Below are 18,863 nucleotides of genomic sequence, written 5' to 3' on the forward strand. Positions count from 1 at the left end.
TGTGTGGGACACAACGGAGAGCAAAAGGTTTCAAATAAACGATACTCAATACTTTCAAATCTGTTTCAAACCTGCCCAGGAACCAGTGGTGGCCACAGATAACCAAAAAGTTAACTTTGATAACAGATAATGAGATAACTGAAAAGTTATCTTTGATAAAGATAAAACAAGAAACCACTCAAAAATGTATCAGAAGTTACTCTTAAGACTGAGTAATCATCAAAGTAACTGATCAGCAGATAACTAGTAGAACACACCAGAATGTTCATAAAATAAATTTAGTTAATAATAATAATGATTTTATTCATCAAAGGGTCAACAGGAAATGCGGTCTTCAGCAGATGTTTCCTGTCAGTCACAGCTGGGACTTAATTTGTCAGAAACTTTGCTGACAAGAACCCAGCAACAAGACAAACACCACTAAAGATGTAGACCCAGGCTTTGTCCGTCTTAGATTTGATCATCTTTTTGAATCTGGACTCCTGTGCCTCCAGTTCTTCTTGGTGTTGGGCTTCTTCCCGTTTCATTTCTTTTCTGCACTCAGACTGTTGCAGTTGTTTCTGGTAGTTTTGCTTTTGCAGTTCAAACTGTACTTTGACAGCTACCAGTTCTTTCTCCAAAATCCTCATCTGAGCTTCCAGCAAATCTCGTAGAAGTTCTTGCTTCGCTTTCATTTCTTGTCTGTACTCTGTCTTGTGGGCATCCAGTTGTTTCTGGTAATTTTGCTGTTTGGCTTTCATTTCTTCATCAAACTGTGCCTTCAAAGCTTCCCGCTCTTTCTCCATGATTTTCTGCTGAGCTTCCAGTTGTTTCTGGTAGTTTTCGCACTTGGCTTTCAGTTCTTCAGCACACTGTAACTTCACAGGTGCCAGTTCTTTCTCCATAGTGAACTTCAGAGCTTCATTTTCCAGCTTTAGACATTCTCGCTCCTCTGTCTCCTGTGAGAGGTCTTCAGTCATCATTGTGGCTGTGCTGACTTTGGTGGGCTCAGATTTGGCTTGCAGGGGTTTTGTGGGCAGACACAAATCCTCCTCCATGTCATAATCCTGTGGCTGGTCACGCACAGGGACATACTCCCGCATGTTGGGGATTCCAGACACCACGCAACAGCTCAGCCCACAACGAGAGGTGCCCATGTCCATCATCATGGACCACTGAGCAGCTCTGATGTTGTAGCACTCCACAGTGTTGATGATGCGGGATCCATCGAAGCCACCAGCCACAACAATCATGTCTTCTAGGACCTCGATTCCAAAATTACTGCGGGGGACGTGCATTGAAGGAAGTGGAGCCCATCTGTGAGTGTCTAAACTGTACACCTCTGCACTTCTCAAACGGCTGGTTCTATCATTACCCCCCACCTGTGGAAGGAATGGCAGAGTTAGTAAAGCTTCTTAACATGAGCTGTTGACACCTAGCAGCTGAAATAACCTTTCACTTTTTGTATGTTGCTGAAACAAATTTTTAGTTCAATTTGATGCATAGTCTTAGTAATCCAAGAAACCTGCAGGTGTACAGCCTTTGATCCACCTGTTGGTTTGTCACTAATTTAAACCAAATGTACTTACAGCATAAATACATCCTCCATGGGCAACGACTCCAAGGCCACCGCGCTGGCTCGTCATTGGGGCAATTTCTGTCCAACGATCGGTCTCTGGGTCGTAAAATTCAGCAGATGAGAGGTAATGAAGGGTCCTGTTCAATCCACCACAGATGTACACCTGGAGAGAATTCAAGCATATTTTTTTGGCTTTAATTAGAAACAGGTTTTCAGGAATAATAAAATGGTTTTTTTGCATTGTTGTCTTTAGTTCAGTGTACCTTGCCATAGAGAACGGCGCAACTAGCTTCACTCCGTCGCTCGTGCATGGGTGCAATAAAAGTCCAACGATCGGTTTGAGGGTCGTACCGCTCGGCACTGTTGTGCGTGGCAATCCCGTCGTTTCCTCCCATGGCATAGATGAGCCCATTCAGCACGCAAACACTAACGTAGCATCTGGGTACCTGCATTTGTGCTTCTCTATGCCAGATGCGGGTGCTCAGGTCAAACCTGAGGGTCTTGCAATGCGCCACACCATTGTAGCCACCAACGCAGTACAGTGATCCATCCAGGAAAACAGTACCGTGGTATGCACAAGTTTCCTCCAGACTGTTCGGTAAATCAACCCAACGGTCTGCACAGATATCATACACTTCGATTTCGCTTGTTGGCCGGCCATCATGCCATCCTCCAGTTGCAAACAAGATGGCGGTGGGGAAGCGTGGACAGCCAGAAACATTGATGAAGTGAGGGTCTCTATGAATCACGGATTCAATGTTGTTCCTTAAGTATTCAGTGCTACACAAAGGCAGGTGGACCTGCAGATAAATACAATTCTGTTAATTTAACTTGTCTGAGATGCAGTCATCTTAACGATAATGATATAAATTTAAAGTTTGTTTAATGGCAGTGGCGTTATCTACTTCTGTCATTTACCTTAGACAGCAGGACAAAAATGTGGCTGTTTCGTTGGTTTGGTGAGTGAGCGATCCAGCGCAGGATAGCTTCAAGCACTATACTCTCCTCTCTCACAATGACTTCATCTTTCTTGATGATATCCTTCAGTTCCTCCAGTGAGAGCTGGAGGAACCCAGAAGAATCAATACATGATTCAAAATGGTCAAAGAGGAAGTTGTAGGCCTTGTGTCCAAGCTCTGCGTAACCGAGCTTGTCAGCCAAATGACAGATGTTGATGCAATTCTGCGGGCAGAGGTGCTCTTCCAAGAAGGTGATGCAGGCATGAATTAGGCCGGCAATACCATAATGATCCGCTGCACAGAAAAGTTCCTCCACATTGTCATCTGTCACCAAAACCGTATTGGTATATGCAAACTCGATGATGAGTTGCATAATTTCAGGTGAATATTCAGAAACTGTGTAAACAGTTTGGCGGGAAAACAGATCCCTGTGGGACACAATGGAGAGCAAAAGGTTACAAATAAACGATACTCAGTACTTTCAAATCTGTTTCAAACCTGCCAAGGAACCAGTGGTGGCCACAGATAACCAAAAAGTTAACTTTGATAACAGATAATGAGATAACTGAAAAGTTATCTTTGATAAAGATAAAACAAGAAACCACCCAAAAATGTATCAGAAGTTACTCTTAAAAGTCATCAAAGTAACTGATCAGCAGGTAACTAATAGTTACTTTTCTGGGTACTCAATCTTAAAGATAACCAAGTTAGATTACTAGTTACTTTATTAGTTATATTCAACAGCTGCTGACAATTTGTCTGCCGCTGCTAATAAAATGCAATACTGTGGCAATACTGATTATCACTATTCTTGTATAAGTTTGCTGCTCATTTTATTAATTGCTCTTTATTTTTTTCAGAAGGAAATGTTTACCTGAAGTACGGGCTGCAATTAGCAAGGATGACCTTGTGGATCGGAAAAGTGGCATTTTGAACTCTGATTTCGGCATCAATAAAGTCGCCCTCCAGACGCATCTCATTCAAAGTTGAGCTCATAATTTGAAACGGTTTGTCTGAATTATCCATTCTGATTTTTCTTTAAAACCTTTCCCAACACTCTTTCAGTAGGTTTAGCTCTTATAGCATATATAGCATAAACCTCCCCCCCCAACTTAAACTCATCACTGAATTTGGACGTATTAAAACCTGAGTACAGAACCTGTGTCCAACATTAAAGGAATCAAAGGTCAGGGTTAAACATAAATATAAGAATTTGGCCTGTACCCTGAGATGTGTACTTTAATGTAATCTCCAGGCCATGCCCCTCCCCTCCTCAAAGTTTCTTTATAAGTTGATGCTTTTGTTTTGACACAAACCTGCTGCCTAACAAAGAAATTTGCATACAGATGAGGATGATGACATCACCTTCATCAAAGTACAGTGCAGTACTGCATACACTGTATATACATATCACTATACAGTACATATTTCATATTTAATTTTTTTGTGGCATATGTCTTGTTTTTATTTTCTTGTGGTATACAGTAGCTCTGCGGAAGCACCCCCAGTTTTGTTGTACACCCCCCCCATGACAGACTGTTCTATTCAATTCAATTCTATTTTTTACTTTATTTTCATTTTTTATGTTTTCATTTTTTTCTTTTCATTTCATTTATTTAGCACAAATGAAAATCACAATAGAACAAGAATAAAAAAATGTATATATATATACGTATATATATATGAGATTGTAATGAAGAAAAAGAAACACATTATGAATATACTGTGCAGGGGAGAGGGAGAAGCCAAAGAGGCTTATCGGAAACCCACTCCCTACAACAACAACAACAAAATAAACAAAACAAAAATATCACAACAATAAACAAAAGAATAAAATCAATTTGTGAAGTATAAGAAGTAATTTTAAAATATTCATAATTTACAATTGTACATATGGATCAGAAAAGAGTCCTTTCATCTTTTTTTTCTTAGTTTACCACCTGTTTTATCTTGGAAAAAAAAAATGACGCAATGACTCATGGGATTGTTTGGGCTGTGAAAGACACACCTTTAGCTTCACTTTAAGGGAGAAGAAGGATGCATTTGTTGGCTGCATTTATTTTGTAGTATTCGATTTACTAATCCTATTAGCTCAACCAATAATTTGCATCACTTTTTAGCAAAATTGGAGTAACTTTAACTTTTGACCCCTGTACAAACTGAAACTGACCTTTGCCACCATTCTTGCTGTTTTTACCCCATAACTCCTGATCATTCAGTCATAGATAGTCCAAACTTTACCTTTTTGGAATCTTTACAATCAGACAAATAATATGGTGTAGTTTTCAAAATGGTTTGAGCATTTTTAATTTTGACCCCTGTGTAATTCTTCAATTGACCCCTACCTGGCTGCCTATTGAAAATTCAAGTGGCCAGTTGGTTTTTTCAAAGATGTATTTGTGCCAGTTTTGGTGCTTGTATCACCATTTGAAGGATTGTTTCAGTTATGTACTGCACTATCTTGGCTTGGAGCATGTGTGTGTGTGTGTGTGTGTGTGTGTGTGTGTGTGTGTGTGTGTGTGTGTGTGTGTGTGTGTGTGTGTGTGTGTCTTGTTCTGTGGAAAATGTTCCCAATTTTCACAAAAAAATTCACAATTTTTAAAATGTATGTATTTCTTTACTGCATTTTCATAATTATTACGTGAAACTTGGTGTAATTTAACTTATTTTAAAATCAAAATTTTATTTAATGATTTGAGATTCTTAAAACTTTAGTGTCCCACCGTTAGATCTTGGCGGAGGTTTGCACTCTTGTGAGTGCCCCCAGTGATGGAAATGGAAAATTTTGGTTGGTGGAGCTATGTGCCGAGCGTTCAAATTGTCAAGAATTCTCAAAATTGTTAAATTCCTTAAATCATATTAAATTACTCATTTATTACTAGTATAATATTATTTCAAGATAAGTAAACATAACATGCACGAAAATTTTAATCAAAAAAATCTTTTTATTCATCATTAAGATATGCAGTCTACAGGTGCTGCAGTGTTGAGACAACACAGATGTATACATACATGGAATATGTGCATGTTGATATCATATTGGTAACAAACGAACCGCTCTGTTAAGGTCCCTAACAAAACTTGAGTTATTTCAAAATACTGAATTGTTCATTTATAGTTTTTTAAACCCATCAAAATGTTGGGCAAATGCTGACCAGTACTGTGATTATATGTATCTATGGTGTCATCAGCTAGATTATATCTAATCTAAATTTGAATCAAGTTTGCCTGTTTTGCTACCTTTTTACACCAGATACTAAAGCAATTTACCACAGATCATTGGTGGAGGTATACCACTGAATAGCTCCACCACTTTTTTGATTAGTGGAGCTCAGCTCCACCCCATTTTCATCACTGAGTACCCCTCCAGGCCACAATACGAGGTCTGTTATAAAAGTATCCGACCTTTTTATTTTTTCAAAAACCATATGGATTTGAATCACGTGTGATTGCATCAGCCAAGCTTGAACCTTCGTGCGCATGCGTGAGTTTTTTCACGCCTGTCGGTTGCGTCATTCGCCTGTGAGCAGTAGTCCACCCCTCTCCTCGTTTTTTCATTGTCAGAAGAATGTCTGAACGACTGCCGCTTTGCTTGATCAAAATTTTTTCAGAAACTGTGAGGGACATCCAAATGGACACCATTCGAGAAATTCAGATGGTTTTCGGTGAAAATTTTATGGGCTTCAGAGAGATTAAGCAGTGTTACTATCGCTTTAAGGACAGCCCACAGCGACTGAGCGCGCGCCGCGCTCCGAGCCACAATCGACAGGCTGAAACGAGTTGATCATTTCCAAATTGAGGCTCTGTTGATGCAGGATGTCATGTAACTAGCAGAGAAGTTTCAGAAGAGGTCAGGATCAGCACTTTATCGGCACATTCCACGGTTAAAGGAGATTTTGTAATGAAAGACGTGCGGACGGATTCGCGCATCGGGACGCAGCCGCTCATGGCGCTCGACAAACAAAACCTCCGTGTTGGAAGCCTCACAGGACAAGTTGGAACATGCCCAGCTGTTAAACAATTTCTCGGATACTCACTCGACTGAAAAGCGATCGAAAGCTATCTGAATCTTATGAATGGTTTCCAACATGGAGGTGTTTTTTGTCCCGCCGCGCGATGAGCGGCTGCATCCCGACGTGCGAATCTGTCCGCACGTCTTTCATTACAAAATCTCCTTTAACAGTGGAATGTGCCGATAAAGTGCTGATCCCGACCTCTTCTGAAACTTCTCTGCTAGTTACATGACATCCTGCATCAACAGAGCCTTAAATTTGGAAATGATCAACTCGTTTCAGCCTGTCGATCGCGACTCAGAGCACGGCGTGCCCTCCGCCGCTGTGGGCCATTTTTAATCCAGTTTTAATGGTCCTTAATCCGTGTGATACCGATACAATCTTCACCGAAAGCCAACTGAATCTTCGAAATGGTTTCCAGCTGGTTGTCTGGCAGAGTTTCTGAAAAAAATTTCATGGAACAAAGCGGCAGTCGCTCAGCTGTTTGCTGAGAATGAAAATCAGCCGAGGGGGTTGGATCACTCCTCCCACAAGGCATGCTCACAGGCGAATGACGCAACCGACAGGCATGAAAAAACTCACGCATGCGCAAGAAGGTTCAAGCTTGTCTGATGCAAACGCACGTTTTAAATCCATATAGTTTTTGAAAAAAATAAAAAGGTCGGATAGTTTTCTCACAGACCTCGTATTCCTGTCAATCACTGAGCATCTTGACCTAAAAAAAATGTATTGTTGTACTGCCGTTTAGCCACTGGGTGTCGCTCTATTGCCATTTTGCCACCGTACTTTGAGTCAGGTGGAAAGGAACGCGTGATTGGTTTACCGCAGGCTGTGCTGTCTCTTGATTGGACAAAAAAACAGTGTGAGAAAGAAGAGGATGAGAGAGAGAGAGAGAAAAAAAAGTGTTTGGGTTCCTGTGTGTCTGATTCAGTCCTCACTGCGCGCACGGATCCCTGATGTGATTTTCACCGGAGGACTACAACTCGGTTTTGCGGGGTTTCTGTGGCTTGTCATTCGGAGGATGGGAGCGGCGAGGCGGGGAGCGGCTGCGGTCGTGCCGGTGTTGTGCCAGATTCAGCACCCCTGCCGTGAAATGCACCCCCTTCGCGGGAACGCGCATTTTCACGGCAGGGGTGCTGAATCTGGCACAACACTTCTCCTGCATGGAAATTCAAGGTTTAACGTATGGAGTTAAAATTTTCTCATTAATATTTGTAAATGCACACAGGGTGAGCTACAAATAATCACTGATTTGCAAATGTGTTCAGATATCCACAAATGCAAATATTCATATTTGTAACTTGTAAATTGGTCTTTCCAAATAATGTTGTATTTGCAAATATAAAACTTAATTTGTAAAAAAAAAAAAATTACATTTGTAAAACTGGAAATTGTATTTGTGAATTGAGTTTCAGCATTTGTGGATCACCAATTACATGCATTCATCGCTTTCCTCTGCGACGTCATTTTGAGACATTCTTTTCGCAAACACAGATCCACAAACAAATGCCGACTGATTTACAAATACACATTCATGCACACTGGATATCCACTAGATGGCAGTGTGGTTCCATTCATTGATGTGGCAAACTGAAACTATATGCTCCCGGATGACTCTTTAATCGTGATCGCTACTGAGTTTTTAAAATGCTTATCACAAAGCGTTCTTTTTTTATGACATCATGCAAGTTTGATAAGTCCGCGGACGCTGATCTGTGTAGATACAAATCAGTTTCCTCGGATCCGCGGAGTTTCGAGAATAAATGCCACTCAAAGCCTGGCTGTTGCAACAGTCGTAAAGCGAGACTGGTTGGTTGCTGCGGTGACACTGTGTGGTTCCTGTGTGATGTTCCTGTGTATGATGCTTAGCTAAATGTAGCATGTGTACATCGCAAACTTTTAGAACTTTCAAGTTTTTAAAAGAAGAATTTTGCAGCATGTCTGTGTCACAGAGCACGCACAGGCGCAATGCTGTTTAATACGCTTATTTGAACCACTGCGTTAAAGAGTATAACACTAACACCCCCGCCCCCCTCCCCATGATGAAATCCGCGGACACACCATAATTTTAAAAAATAATTGACCTTGCAGACAATATCACCTGTAAAGAATAAATTAAAATATATGCTATTTTACTCATAATTAGCTTTGCATGCTAACAATGCTAAAAGTTACCAAACTGAATAAAAGGTTTTGTGTTCATTATTTTCAAAAAGTAACAAATGTTTAGAAGTATGTACACCATGCAGGTTTAAATGAACTAGATACTGTATTGAATGAATGAAGATGAATAGAGTGTATACTTGTGCCATAATGTGTTTTAACGGTTTTATCATGATGTCAAATGAATAAAAATGTGTATGCCTATGCTTTGATAGGTGTTCAACTGATTTATGATGGTTTTGAAATGATACAATATTATACGGTTTGATTAATGATTGAAATATGTACTTATGATGAATTGTATTGAACATGTTGAACTGATGACAGATTTGTTGACTCTCAAATCAGTAAAGTGTTTTGGTTTAAGGTTTTCATGAATAACATATGCTTAAGTAGGGTGTAACATGTTGGTTTTAAAACATGTCAGACATTGACCATTTTTAATAAAGTCATTTTTATGCCTGACATGATGTTTCATGATATGTTCAAAGGTCATGAGGTCAAGATGTGTACTGCAAATAATATTGTTGTTGCCTCTGTTTGTAATCAAATGGTGTGCACATTTATGTTTGAACTATGCTGATCAATAATGAACAGTTGAATGACTGTATTGTTCAAAATTAATTGCTGCTTCTGCATTCTGTAAAATGTGAGTGATTTCATATTTTGACTGTGAAAGAACTTTGTTTCCACAGGGAAGAAATGAGTGATTTCATACTTTGACTGTGAAAGAACTTTGTTTCCACAGGGAAGAAATGAGTGATTTCATACTTTGACTGTGAAAGAACTTTGTTTCCACAGGGAAGAAATGAGTGATTTCATACTTTGACTGTGAAAGAACTTTGTTTCCACAGGGAAGAACAATGACTGGATGACAAGAAAACAGTGATTCTTAAATTAATTAGTTACACTTTGCCGCAAAAGACAGAAAGTGGGGGTGTATGTACTGGTAAACCTCAGCACCCAGGGCACTTATCAAATCAGATCCCATCACAACGTTGGACATTAAGAATTAACAACAATGCCTGCTTTATGGACTTCATGGAGTTACATATTTACATGAGGCCGAGGACGTGTGGGACTGGGCGCCCTGCCCGGACAGATTTCTGAACTGCAAGCTTAAAAACTCTGTGTTTGAAAAGAAGTATGTTCTTTTTGCTGCACATGCTGTGGGTAAAGGTTTTTGTGGCATTAAAGATGTGTATGCATTCTGAACTCATTTTTGCGCAAAGATGAATGATTTTTCATGACTGATCTGCTCTGCTGGTAGGAATAACATATTTTCATTTATTCTTTACACATCACATAGATACCCATCCATCAGACGCCTCCATTACGGTAATGTGAAATGATTTATTCTGAAATGTCAGTCTTCTCTCATCATATCTATCATCATCTAGTGGATATCCAGTGTGCATGAGTGTGTATTTGTGAATCAGTCGGCATTTGTTTGTGGATCTATGTTCGCGAAAACAATGTCTCAAAATGACGTCGCAGAGGAAAGCGATGAATGCGTGTAATTGGTGATCCGCAAATGCTGAAACTCAATTCACAAATACAATTTCCAGTTTTACAAATGTATTTTTTTTTTTAGAAATTAAGTTTTATATTTGCAAATACAACATTATTTGCAAAGACCAATTTACAAGTTACAAATATGAAATTTGCATTTGTGGATATCTGAACACATTTGCAAATCAATGATTATTTGTAGATCACCCTGTGTGCATTTACAAATATTAATGAGACCATTTTTACTCCATATTAACGGCTTAATTTCAACGCAGAATCGAACATAAGCTTTTTCTGCTTTTACCGTATGATAGATCGGCACAGAACTTCACACCTTGCACACAAGACTAAATAAGATTTCTATATAAATTTTATAAGGATGAAAGAACTCATGGTCAGGGTCTTGTTTAAATTGAAAAAAAAAAATGGTTGGAATAAACAGGGTGTTGCGTGGTTTTCCATACAAAGTATGCCCCCCCCCCCCAACAAATTCATGAATTTGTAGTTAAAAAAAACAAAAAATGAGATAACTACACAACCATGGCACTGACATGTGAAAGTCTTGAGGTTTTTGATTCCAGAAGAGCTGATTTGTTTCTTTGAACTCAAATCAGCCAGGAGAAAATTGCTGCTGTAGTCAACACATATGTTTGATTTTATTTAATCACCAGTATAATGACAGGTGAAAGCGGGTAGACTGAACAATTTTAATATTGGTCATTTTAATGTGAGTATATAGCTAATTCTGAATATGTTTGATGCACCTCTAATCGAGGCTGAGGAGCTGACCTTGAACCAGAACCTGGACATACACGCACATGTCTAGAGTTAAAATGGACTGTTAAATCCTTGTAAACTGGCTAGTGATTTTTTTTTTTTTTTTTTGTATTTTTGCCATTACCTAGTATTATACTAGTATTATATGGCTTCAATGGTACAGGCAGTTTCATTGGCTAATTTCTAGTATGATATTTTCCCATATCACACCGTTACCATGACAACCGGTCAGGATCACGTATCAGATTTGCAACTTTGTTTACAATTTTCACCGCGCAAAATAAAACATGAACACAGAATTATGAGTGCAGAAGAGTACCATTCTCCGAGCCAATTTTATTACACTGATGAGTTGGAATTGGAGGATTTAACAGCAAATGAGCTCAAAGTGCACATGCAAAATGAAGACCAACAAGAGTGAAAACACAGCTCCCAACAGCCCTATAATCAACAAATTATTAACCTCGCCTGCTTGGTTAATAATCCTTTATCATTTTGGTGTATTGGTCCACCACGCTCCTCTTCATAGTGTCTTTTTCTTCTTTGCGTGTTTCTGCAATAAATTCAGGAGTGCCTGCCTGTCTCTTCTTCTTTGGTATGTCCTGTCAGAAGAGGTTGTCTGTTTCATCCTGTCTTAAAGTGTTTTTATGTTCATCCTGCATTTTAATTTTCTTTATGTCATTGTTAACCATGTGTGCATCGTGTTATGGTGCTGGATTTGGTATATTGGGTGAGGTGCACACGTGGTGTGTGCTCACCTGTGTGTGTTATTTAGTGTCGAGTCAGACGGACCTGAATTGAAGAGAGTCTGTGTTTTATTCCATATATATTACCAGATCACCAACCCATTAAATGGAGTGAGCGCCTCCTCCCTCCTCCTACCCTCGCTGTGTCCTGTGTGTGTCCGTCCACGCCACATCAGCAGTCACACAAGGCAGAGTTAAGAAAAGGACCACACACGTGTGCACGGTTAATGACCCTGTGGATCCTCACACCTCAACAGAACCTGTGAGAAAATGACTGTACTCCAAAAATTATGTCACAATGTCAGTTAAAGTCATAAAACATAATGCTCATGTTCACTGAATGATGAAGATGAATGAATGAGGAAGTTAAACAGCGGTAAGAGGGAGGAGACACAAGACATTTTACGTCATCAAGTTTTGTTGACCAACAAGTGAGTGTTATGTTGCTTCCTCTGTCATCCAGGAGCGCTGCAGTACCCCGTGCGGCCAGCTGGCGTCAGTGCAGAACAGCAGAGAGTAGAGTGAATATGGCGCCATTTTGGTTCCAACTGCGCTGAACTACTGAATGAACCTTTAATGTTTTCAGCATTTTTAAAAATAATTTAACTACATACAGAAACACATCCAGGTACATGTGCTATCAAAATAAATATAAAAATAGTTAAGCTATCAAATTTACATAAATTAACAATTAATGATGATTTATTTAATTAATTTAAAGCCTGAGTCATGCCGCTGCTACTCTGTAACTGCATTGTTTTAAAGTTCTGCGTCTCTGGATTAATTATAATTATATAATTAATAACTAATTTGACCCTCAACAAGCTTTTCTTTCTACAATCATCACCTCCAAATCAAAGGTAAGCTGTACATTTTCCTGTTTTTCTGACTTCATGTTGTAAAGTTTCTGACTTTTCTGATTTATTTATCAGCGTACGTTCTGCAAAAATGATTAAAATATGATGGCAGACGAAGTAGTGAAAGCAGAAACGTGTCAAATCACAGCCTTTTGTGTCTGATTTAACAGGTGCACGTCAGGCTAGAGGTCCGAGTCTGAGCACGGTGTGAAAAAATAAACGGTCTGGCTTTTAATCACGGAAATGACTCTGGTCCCACGTGAGGGGTTTTAATGGGAATACATTGCGATCAGATGGGACATTTTATCCAATGTGAGCAAAAAATCCATTGTACAAAATCCGTTAGTGTTTATTATATGGAAAACAATACAAAAACTTTGAGACTTTTTGTCTGGTGACTGTGAATATCTGGTTTACACGATGACAGTTTAGTTGAGTTTTACTGTACTTGGGACTGAACAATAAATTTACCTCTCAAAGCTTTGATGATGAAGTCGCTTCTATCCCACACAGCTGACTTTATTTTACCAAATTTTTCTTATTTTCGGATCTGAAGGGAATCTGTACATCTTGAAGCCCTTGTTTTGAGGATTTGTGCATACAAATGCACAACAACCTGGCATTTTCAGTGAATAAATAAAGAAAATAGCTGAATTTACATGAAGACAGATTAACAGTGAACGCTATTTTGAACCCAAGATGGCATGTGACCATATATTTTTTTTTTTTTTTTGACTCGTCACGTCGACACTCTCTCATTTAAGGCACTCTAACAGAGAGTACATCTTTCTGTAGCAGCTGACGCGGGGCCACCAGAGGACCATCGCCTGATCGGGAGGCTTCAACCTGCAGGTCTGAACCATCAATTTCTATTTACTCACTACAAGGAGGACCATTGCGATCCACTCATTGGTTGGCTGTTGCCAGAGTGCCGCCATCTTGGTTAGTGTCTGACAAGTATAAGACCCTTATGAATGCAGTAAAGTAAATCTGTAAGCCCAAATTTGTAATTCAGCGGAGAAATCTTCATTTAAAAATGACAAATCTGCAGCAAAAATTTAGCCCTCTGTGAAAACAGTTTGTACATCCGGATCAGTTCCATGACGTCGGGGAGAAGACGACGCGCTTGCGCCTTCAGTCCGATCAAAAAAAAGAAAAAAAAAAAAAGCCTTCAGTCCGATCCCGCATTGAAATTGATTTTATCTGTTAGTAATGTTACTGTTATACACATCCTGATTTCAACATCCAAAAGTAAGCTGCAATGAATGCGAGATACAGCTCTGCATGCTCAGATCAGCGTTGACATCGACAGCGGGCGACGTTCTTCTCTGTTTTGATGCGGAGCGGCCAGTAACACCTGTTGCCCGCAAGGACAGACTTCTTGCGGCAAAATCTGCAGCACCGCACGGTCTCGGTAATCGGAGCCGCAGAGCTCCGTGGCCGCTGAGAGAGGTTTATATCTTTTTAATAATGTATGTATAATGTATATAATGGATTACTGGTAGTAGTATTATCATAAGGTGCTGAGAGCTGCAGAGAAGGTGACTCACCAAGCTTCACCAAAGCAACTCCAAAGGTGTCAGCAGTCACACACACATGGTCCAGGGAGGTTCTGGAGATATTGCTCTTTCCTCATTTCTGTAGCTTCCTCGGTGCCCTCTTTCGAGTGCTGCAACAGTTACCCTGCCAGTCTTTTTTGGAGGTCAGCTGTCTCTCCAGCATCACTGACCTTCCTCTGTTGTCATCCAGACTTTCCTGGAAGTCACTCGTTGTCCAGGGAGTTCAGTTACTTCATCCATTTCCAATGGGTGAAGCTTTGGCCTGGAAGAGAGGACATCAGGTGGTCCCCAAACTTCTTGGGGTGTTTTGACCCTTAACCACAACACCCTCCAGTTGGCAGGTCTGCGGTGATGAGCCAAGTCACTGCCCCTCTCCTCCAGGCTTCCAGATTACAGTATGTCCTTTCTCTTGTGCCAGAGCATACAGGAGGCTCTCTCAGATACTTTCCCCAGCCTACATCTGGCTGCCTTCCTCAAGTGGCCCCCAGTCCCACCTTTGTCATTAGGTTATCTGGGGACAAATTCCAAAATAATACTGTCTTTTCCTTCATTGAAGTCATGCCGACTAATTGCAGAAGAAGCACATGTGACCTGTGACCTATCTTACGTTAACATCAGTGGCGGCTGGTGAAAAACAGTCTTGGTGGGGCTGCTGTGCCAATAGAGTCCCTTGTCTTGTCCAGTACAGGCATTCAAGAGAACAGTCGGAAAATTACTTCAATTCCACAATAATCATTACATGTCCTTCTCAAAATCAGCAGTTTTACAGATAAAGTTAACCATTTACAGCTATATCAGGCCCCATTTCTACTTTGGAAAGGAACAGTATCAAATGCAATACAACACTCAAGTTCTTGAGCAAAGAACATTTCACTATTTGACACCAACACACATAGTACACCAAACTGTACTGCACTGCCATTATCTTCAGACAAACAGATCCATGGGGTCCACAATGACACCGACCTTAACAAAATAGAAAATATCATAATGTTCACACCACCTTCCAAGAGAGAGAGAGAGAAAATGTTTGTGTGTGTGTGTGTGTGTGTGATAGAGAGAGAGTGAGAGTGTGTGTGTGTGTGTGAGAGCGAGAGAAAATTAAGGTAATATTTTGCGTGAACATTACTGAGTGGAATGGAGGCAAACTAAAGAAGCTTGAAAAACTTAAATAACTTGACTAACTAATAACACCAAAACCTTTAAATTAAATTGGTTAAAATTAATTAAGAGTGTAGAGGACAAAGCAAATTAAGTTTACAAAACCACTTAATTAAATGCGTTGCTAAACTTGGGTTTGTCTGACTATAAGTGTCTTGTGTGTACTGAGTGGCTGAGTTAGAATTTCTTTAAAAAAAACATGCAAATTGCTATTTTAGGGTTTTGTTTTGTTTTTAAACTGAGCAAATAATTTGTTTTAGACTGTGGAATACTCCAAAGAATATTTCACTTCTGTGAACTGATCCTCATAACGTGTAAAGTGAAATCAAAATGCCAGCATGGCTGCAGCTTTGAACACTGTTACAAACAGCCCCGGCCTCCCCTATTACCATTATAACTGGTCTGCTGTCCCAATAAAGATCACAGCTTTGACCCCCTAAAACAAACAAAAAACATCACTCATTCGTTTTATCTTAAGTTTTCATCCTCGTTTCCACACCAGGAGCAACATTCGGGAATAAATCCGAGCAGCTCGTCAGCTCACCTGAAGAGGTGGATGCGCTCCTTTCCATCCCCGCAGATCAGCAGCCCCCGTGACGTGTGCGCGCTGACAGTGTGAATGAAGCCTGACACGGTTTATAACGAGTCAGACAAACGTCTCTCCTCCAACCAGGATGTGCAACTGTCATTAAACCACGAGAAAGATGATCAGGGCCGGCCCAAGCCTTTATGGGGCCTTAAGCAGAATTTCATTTGGGGGCCCCCCTACCATCACCTCAGCACCAGATGCCTCATTATTCCAGAGGCTACACCGTTATGTGTGTAACATACCCACAATCATTAGCATTATTTGTAATTATCTTACATCATACAGGTGTCATTCTTGTTTTTAACCTTACAGGGGTAGCAAACTCATAAATATGTTTTAATTAACTTCTATATACAGCGTGATGTATAAGTATGGCTCATTCATTTAACTATTTGAAAGTAACATCAGCAGGCAGGAGACTGCATTTATAGTAAACACGTTAAATAGTTTAATTTCTTTCAGATGTGCAATGGTGTGCAAAATGTTCTTGTAACTGATGCCAAAATGAAGTGTATATAGGTTACCATGACAACAGGAATATGATACAAAATTTCCTTTGTTCATTTTGGTGAATAATTGCACGATTATTTAAGGCTATGTGTAACACGGCTTTACAGCTTAAGATGTTTATTTTATTTTGAAATTACCTGTGCTGAAGAGGAAATAAGCCACGTAATTGCACGACCCGGAAGGGCATGTGCGTAGAGCGGGAGAGAAAAAAGACAAGGAAAGTCAGAGCAGTACGTAAAACTCAGATAAAGACACAGAATCTGCTTATGGTGTCATTCTACTGCTGGTCAAACAGGCGCACACGGTAAAAGTTATTTTATAATGCTGTTTTTGTCTTGTTACAGCCGAAATGTGTAATTTAGGTTTAATGTCTATGAATATGAGTTTGAAATGTAGCATTTTGTCCTTTTAGTTTTCACGGTGTTCCACGGGTGTTCCCCACGACTGTTCCATGGCTGTTACACGAGCTGAATAAAGAAATAAATGTCTGTGGACATCAGTAAGGAGCGTGAAGTCCTTTTGAGCAGACCAGCGTAGTTACAGTGAAAACGTGACCTGATCCATCGTACTGAGGCTGTTTCGTCTTGCACCCACAAGGCGGCGCCAGAGTTCTTCGCATCCTGCAGTAAGCCAAGGCTTCAGAGTTCAAAGTTTCATCTGCAGAAGCAAGACCAAGTGCAAATGCGCATCTTAAGAGCAAATTGTGCAGTTATGAATGGCCAGAGCTACTGATGGATAAATAAAGAGTCAAATGAATAACAAAACGACAGAAAATAAAGCAAGAAAAATACAAAATGACTTCCAATGACAATCCCTTGTTACAAAATGATAACTAAATCGACCATGAGCCTCAAGAACAAGGGGAAGTACATACAGAGGCAGCTGTAAGACCAAAGGAAATGTATGCTATAACTGAACAGTCTGGAAGAGAAATAAGAAAATCCTCCCGTGAAAGACATTTTACACCTAAAATGCAAGAACTCGAGGAACAAGAGTTAGACCAAAAGGAAAGGAAGTTCCAATCACTCTATGACAAGTGGAAAATTAAAGTAAGAGACACTCGCACAAGATTAAAGGAAGCATGCCCAGGAAAAGACTTGTGTGACATGATGGATGATGTTGAAATGCTTGATTCCGAATTGAAAGAAACCTATGACAACATTAGAAGGCAAGCAGCCCCAAGTCAAGAAATTCGGAGGAAAGTTGATGCATGCTCTGCTGTAACTTTGGACTTGGTGCGGTTAATGAGACTACGACTAATAGAAGAAGAAAATGGGTTTGATGCTGTAGCAGAAAAGGCAAGATTATGCATGCTCCTTGATAATGAATATGCCAGATCAAAATATGGATCTACGCCCTCCAGAGTAACTACACACAGCCTTCATTCTGACCATCTCTCTGAGTTACCTAGCATCTCAAACAAGAGAGCAGAGACGGCCGCACAACTAGCTGCAAAGAAAGCCAAAATGGAAATGGAAGAAACTATTGAAGTTCATCGTCAACAACTGAAAAAACTTGAAAACCAAAGAGACATTGAAGTAACGCAGGCAAAGCTGAAAGTCTACACAGAAGAGGAGATTAAAGAAAAAAGTGAGAGATGTGCACACAGCAAAGTAAGCCCTACGCTGTCCACCTCTTACATTGAACTTGATGATCAGCCAATCACAAAAAATGAGTCAGCCATTGTACAGGCGGTTCAAAAGTCAATAGCTCTCACTCGGTTACCTGCCCCAGAGCCTGCTGTGTTTTACGGTGACCCTTTAAAGTTCATAGAGTGGAGCACAAGCTTTAAGGCTCTAATAGAGAGACGATGCTCAAATCCTGCAGACAGGCTATTTTATCTGCAAAAATACATAGCAGGAGAAGCTAAATCTACTCTTGAAGGTAGTTTGTACCGTAAATATGAAGAAGCCTATAAGGAAGCATGGGATAGGCTCAATGCAAGATATGGACATTCATTTGTAGTGCAACATGCTTTCAGAGAGAAACTCAACAAATGGCCAAAAATCGGGGGAAAAGAGTATGTCACACTGAGAGAATTCAGTGATTTCCTGCAAGCATGTAGCAATGCCATGCCTCACATAAAAGGTCTACAAGTGCTAGATGATTGTGAGGAGAACCAGAAGTTGTTGGTCAAACTCCCAGATTGGATAACGTCCAGGTGGAATCGCTATGTAACAGAACAGCTGGATAAAGGTGAGAACTATCCAAGCTTTAAAGACTTTGCCTCCTTTATCTCTAAGGAGGCACGCATAGCCTGTAACCCAGTGTCGTCCTTACACGCTTTAAAGCCACCTGCAGAAATCCTAGCGAGAGAAACAAAACGCACAAAAGCAAATGCCTTTGTTACCCGCATAAAGGCTTCAGACACTGCAACCCTCACAACTAAGTCTAGCATAGAGGAAATAAAGATAAGAGATACTGATAAGCAAAAGAAAAGAGACATACCACCACAAAAC

The 18,863-nt window shown here is 40.1% G+C and overlaps 1 protein-coding gene across 1 annotated transcript; it reads right to left on the reverse strand.

The window, feature by feature from the left end:
- Window positions 1-368: 368 nt before the first annotated feature.
- LOC117517900 (kelch-like protein 10) lies at window positions 369-3,543 on the reverse strand. Its single transcript, XM_034179037.1, has 5 exons — window positions 3,392-3,543; window positions 2,477-2,945; window positions 1,822-2,358; window positions 1,569-1,721; window positions 369-1,361 (listed from the first exon to the last, which is right to left on the reverse strand). Exons 1-5 carry the CDS (start codon window positions 3,541-3,543, stop codon window positions 369-371), a joined length of 2,304 nt encoding a protein of 767 aa, XP_034034928.1.
- Window positions 3,544-18,863: the final 15,320 nt, after the last annotated feature.

The sequence above is a fragment of the Thalassophryne amazonica genome, chromosome 9, assembly GCF_902500255.1.
Source record: "Thalassophryne amazonica chromosome 9, fThaAma1.1, whole genome shotgun sequence".
NCBI lineage: Eukaryota > Metazoa > Chordata > Actinopteri > Batrachoidiformes > Batrachoididae > Thalassophryne > Thalassophryne amazonica.

Coding starts and splice junctions, on each gene's coding strand:
- LOC117517900 (XM_034179037.1), bottom strand. CDS start 3,543: ATGGATAATTCAGACAAACCGTTTCAAATTATGAGCTCAACTTTGAAT. Junction 2,359..2,476: donor TTTTTGTCCTGCTGTCTAAG/GTAAATGACAGA, acceptor ATTTATCTGCAG/GTCCACCTGCCTTTGTGTAG. Junction 1,362..1,568: donor ATGGAGGATGTATTTATGCT/GTAAGTACATTT, acceptor TTCCTTCCACAG/GTGGGGGGTAATGATAGAAC.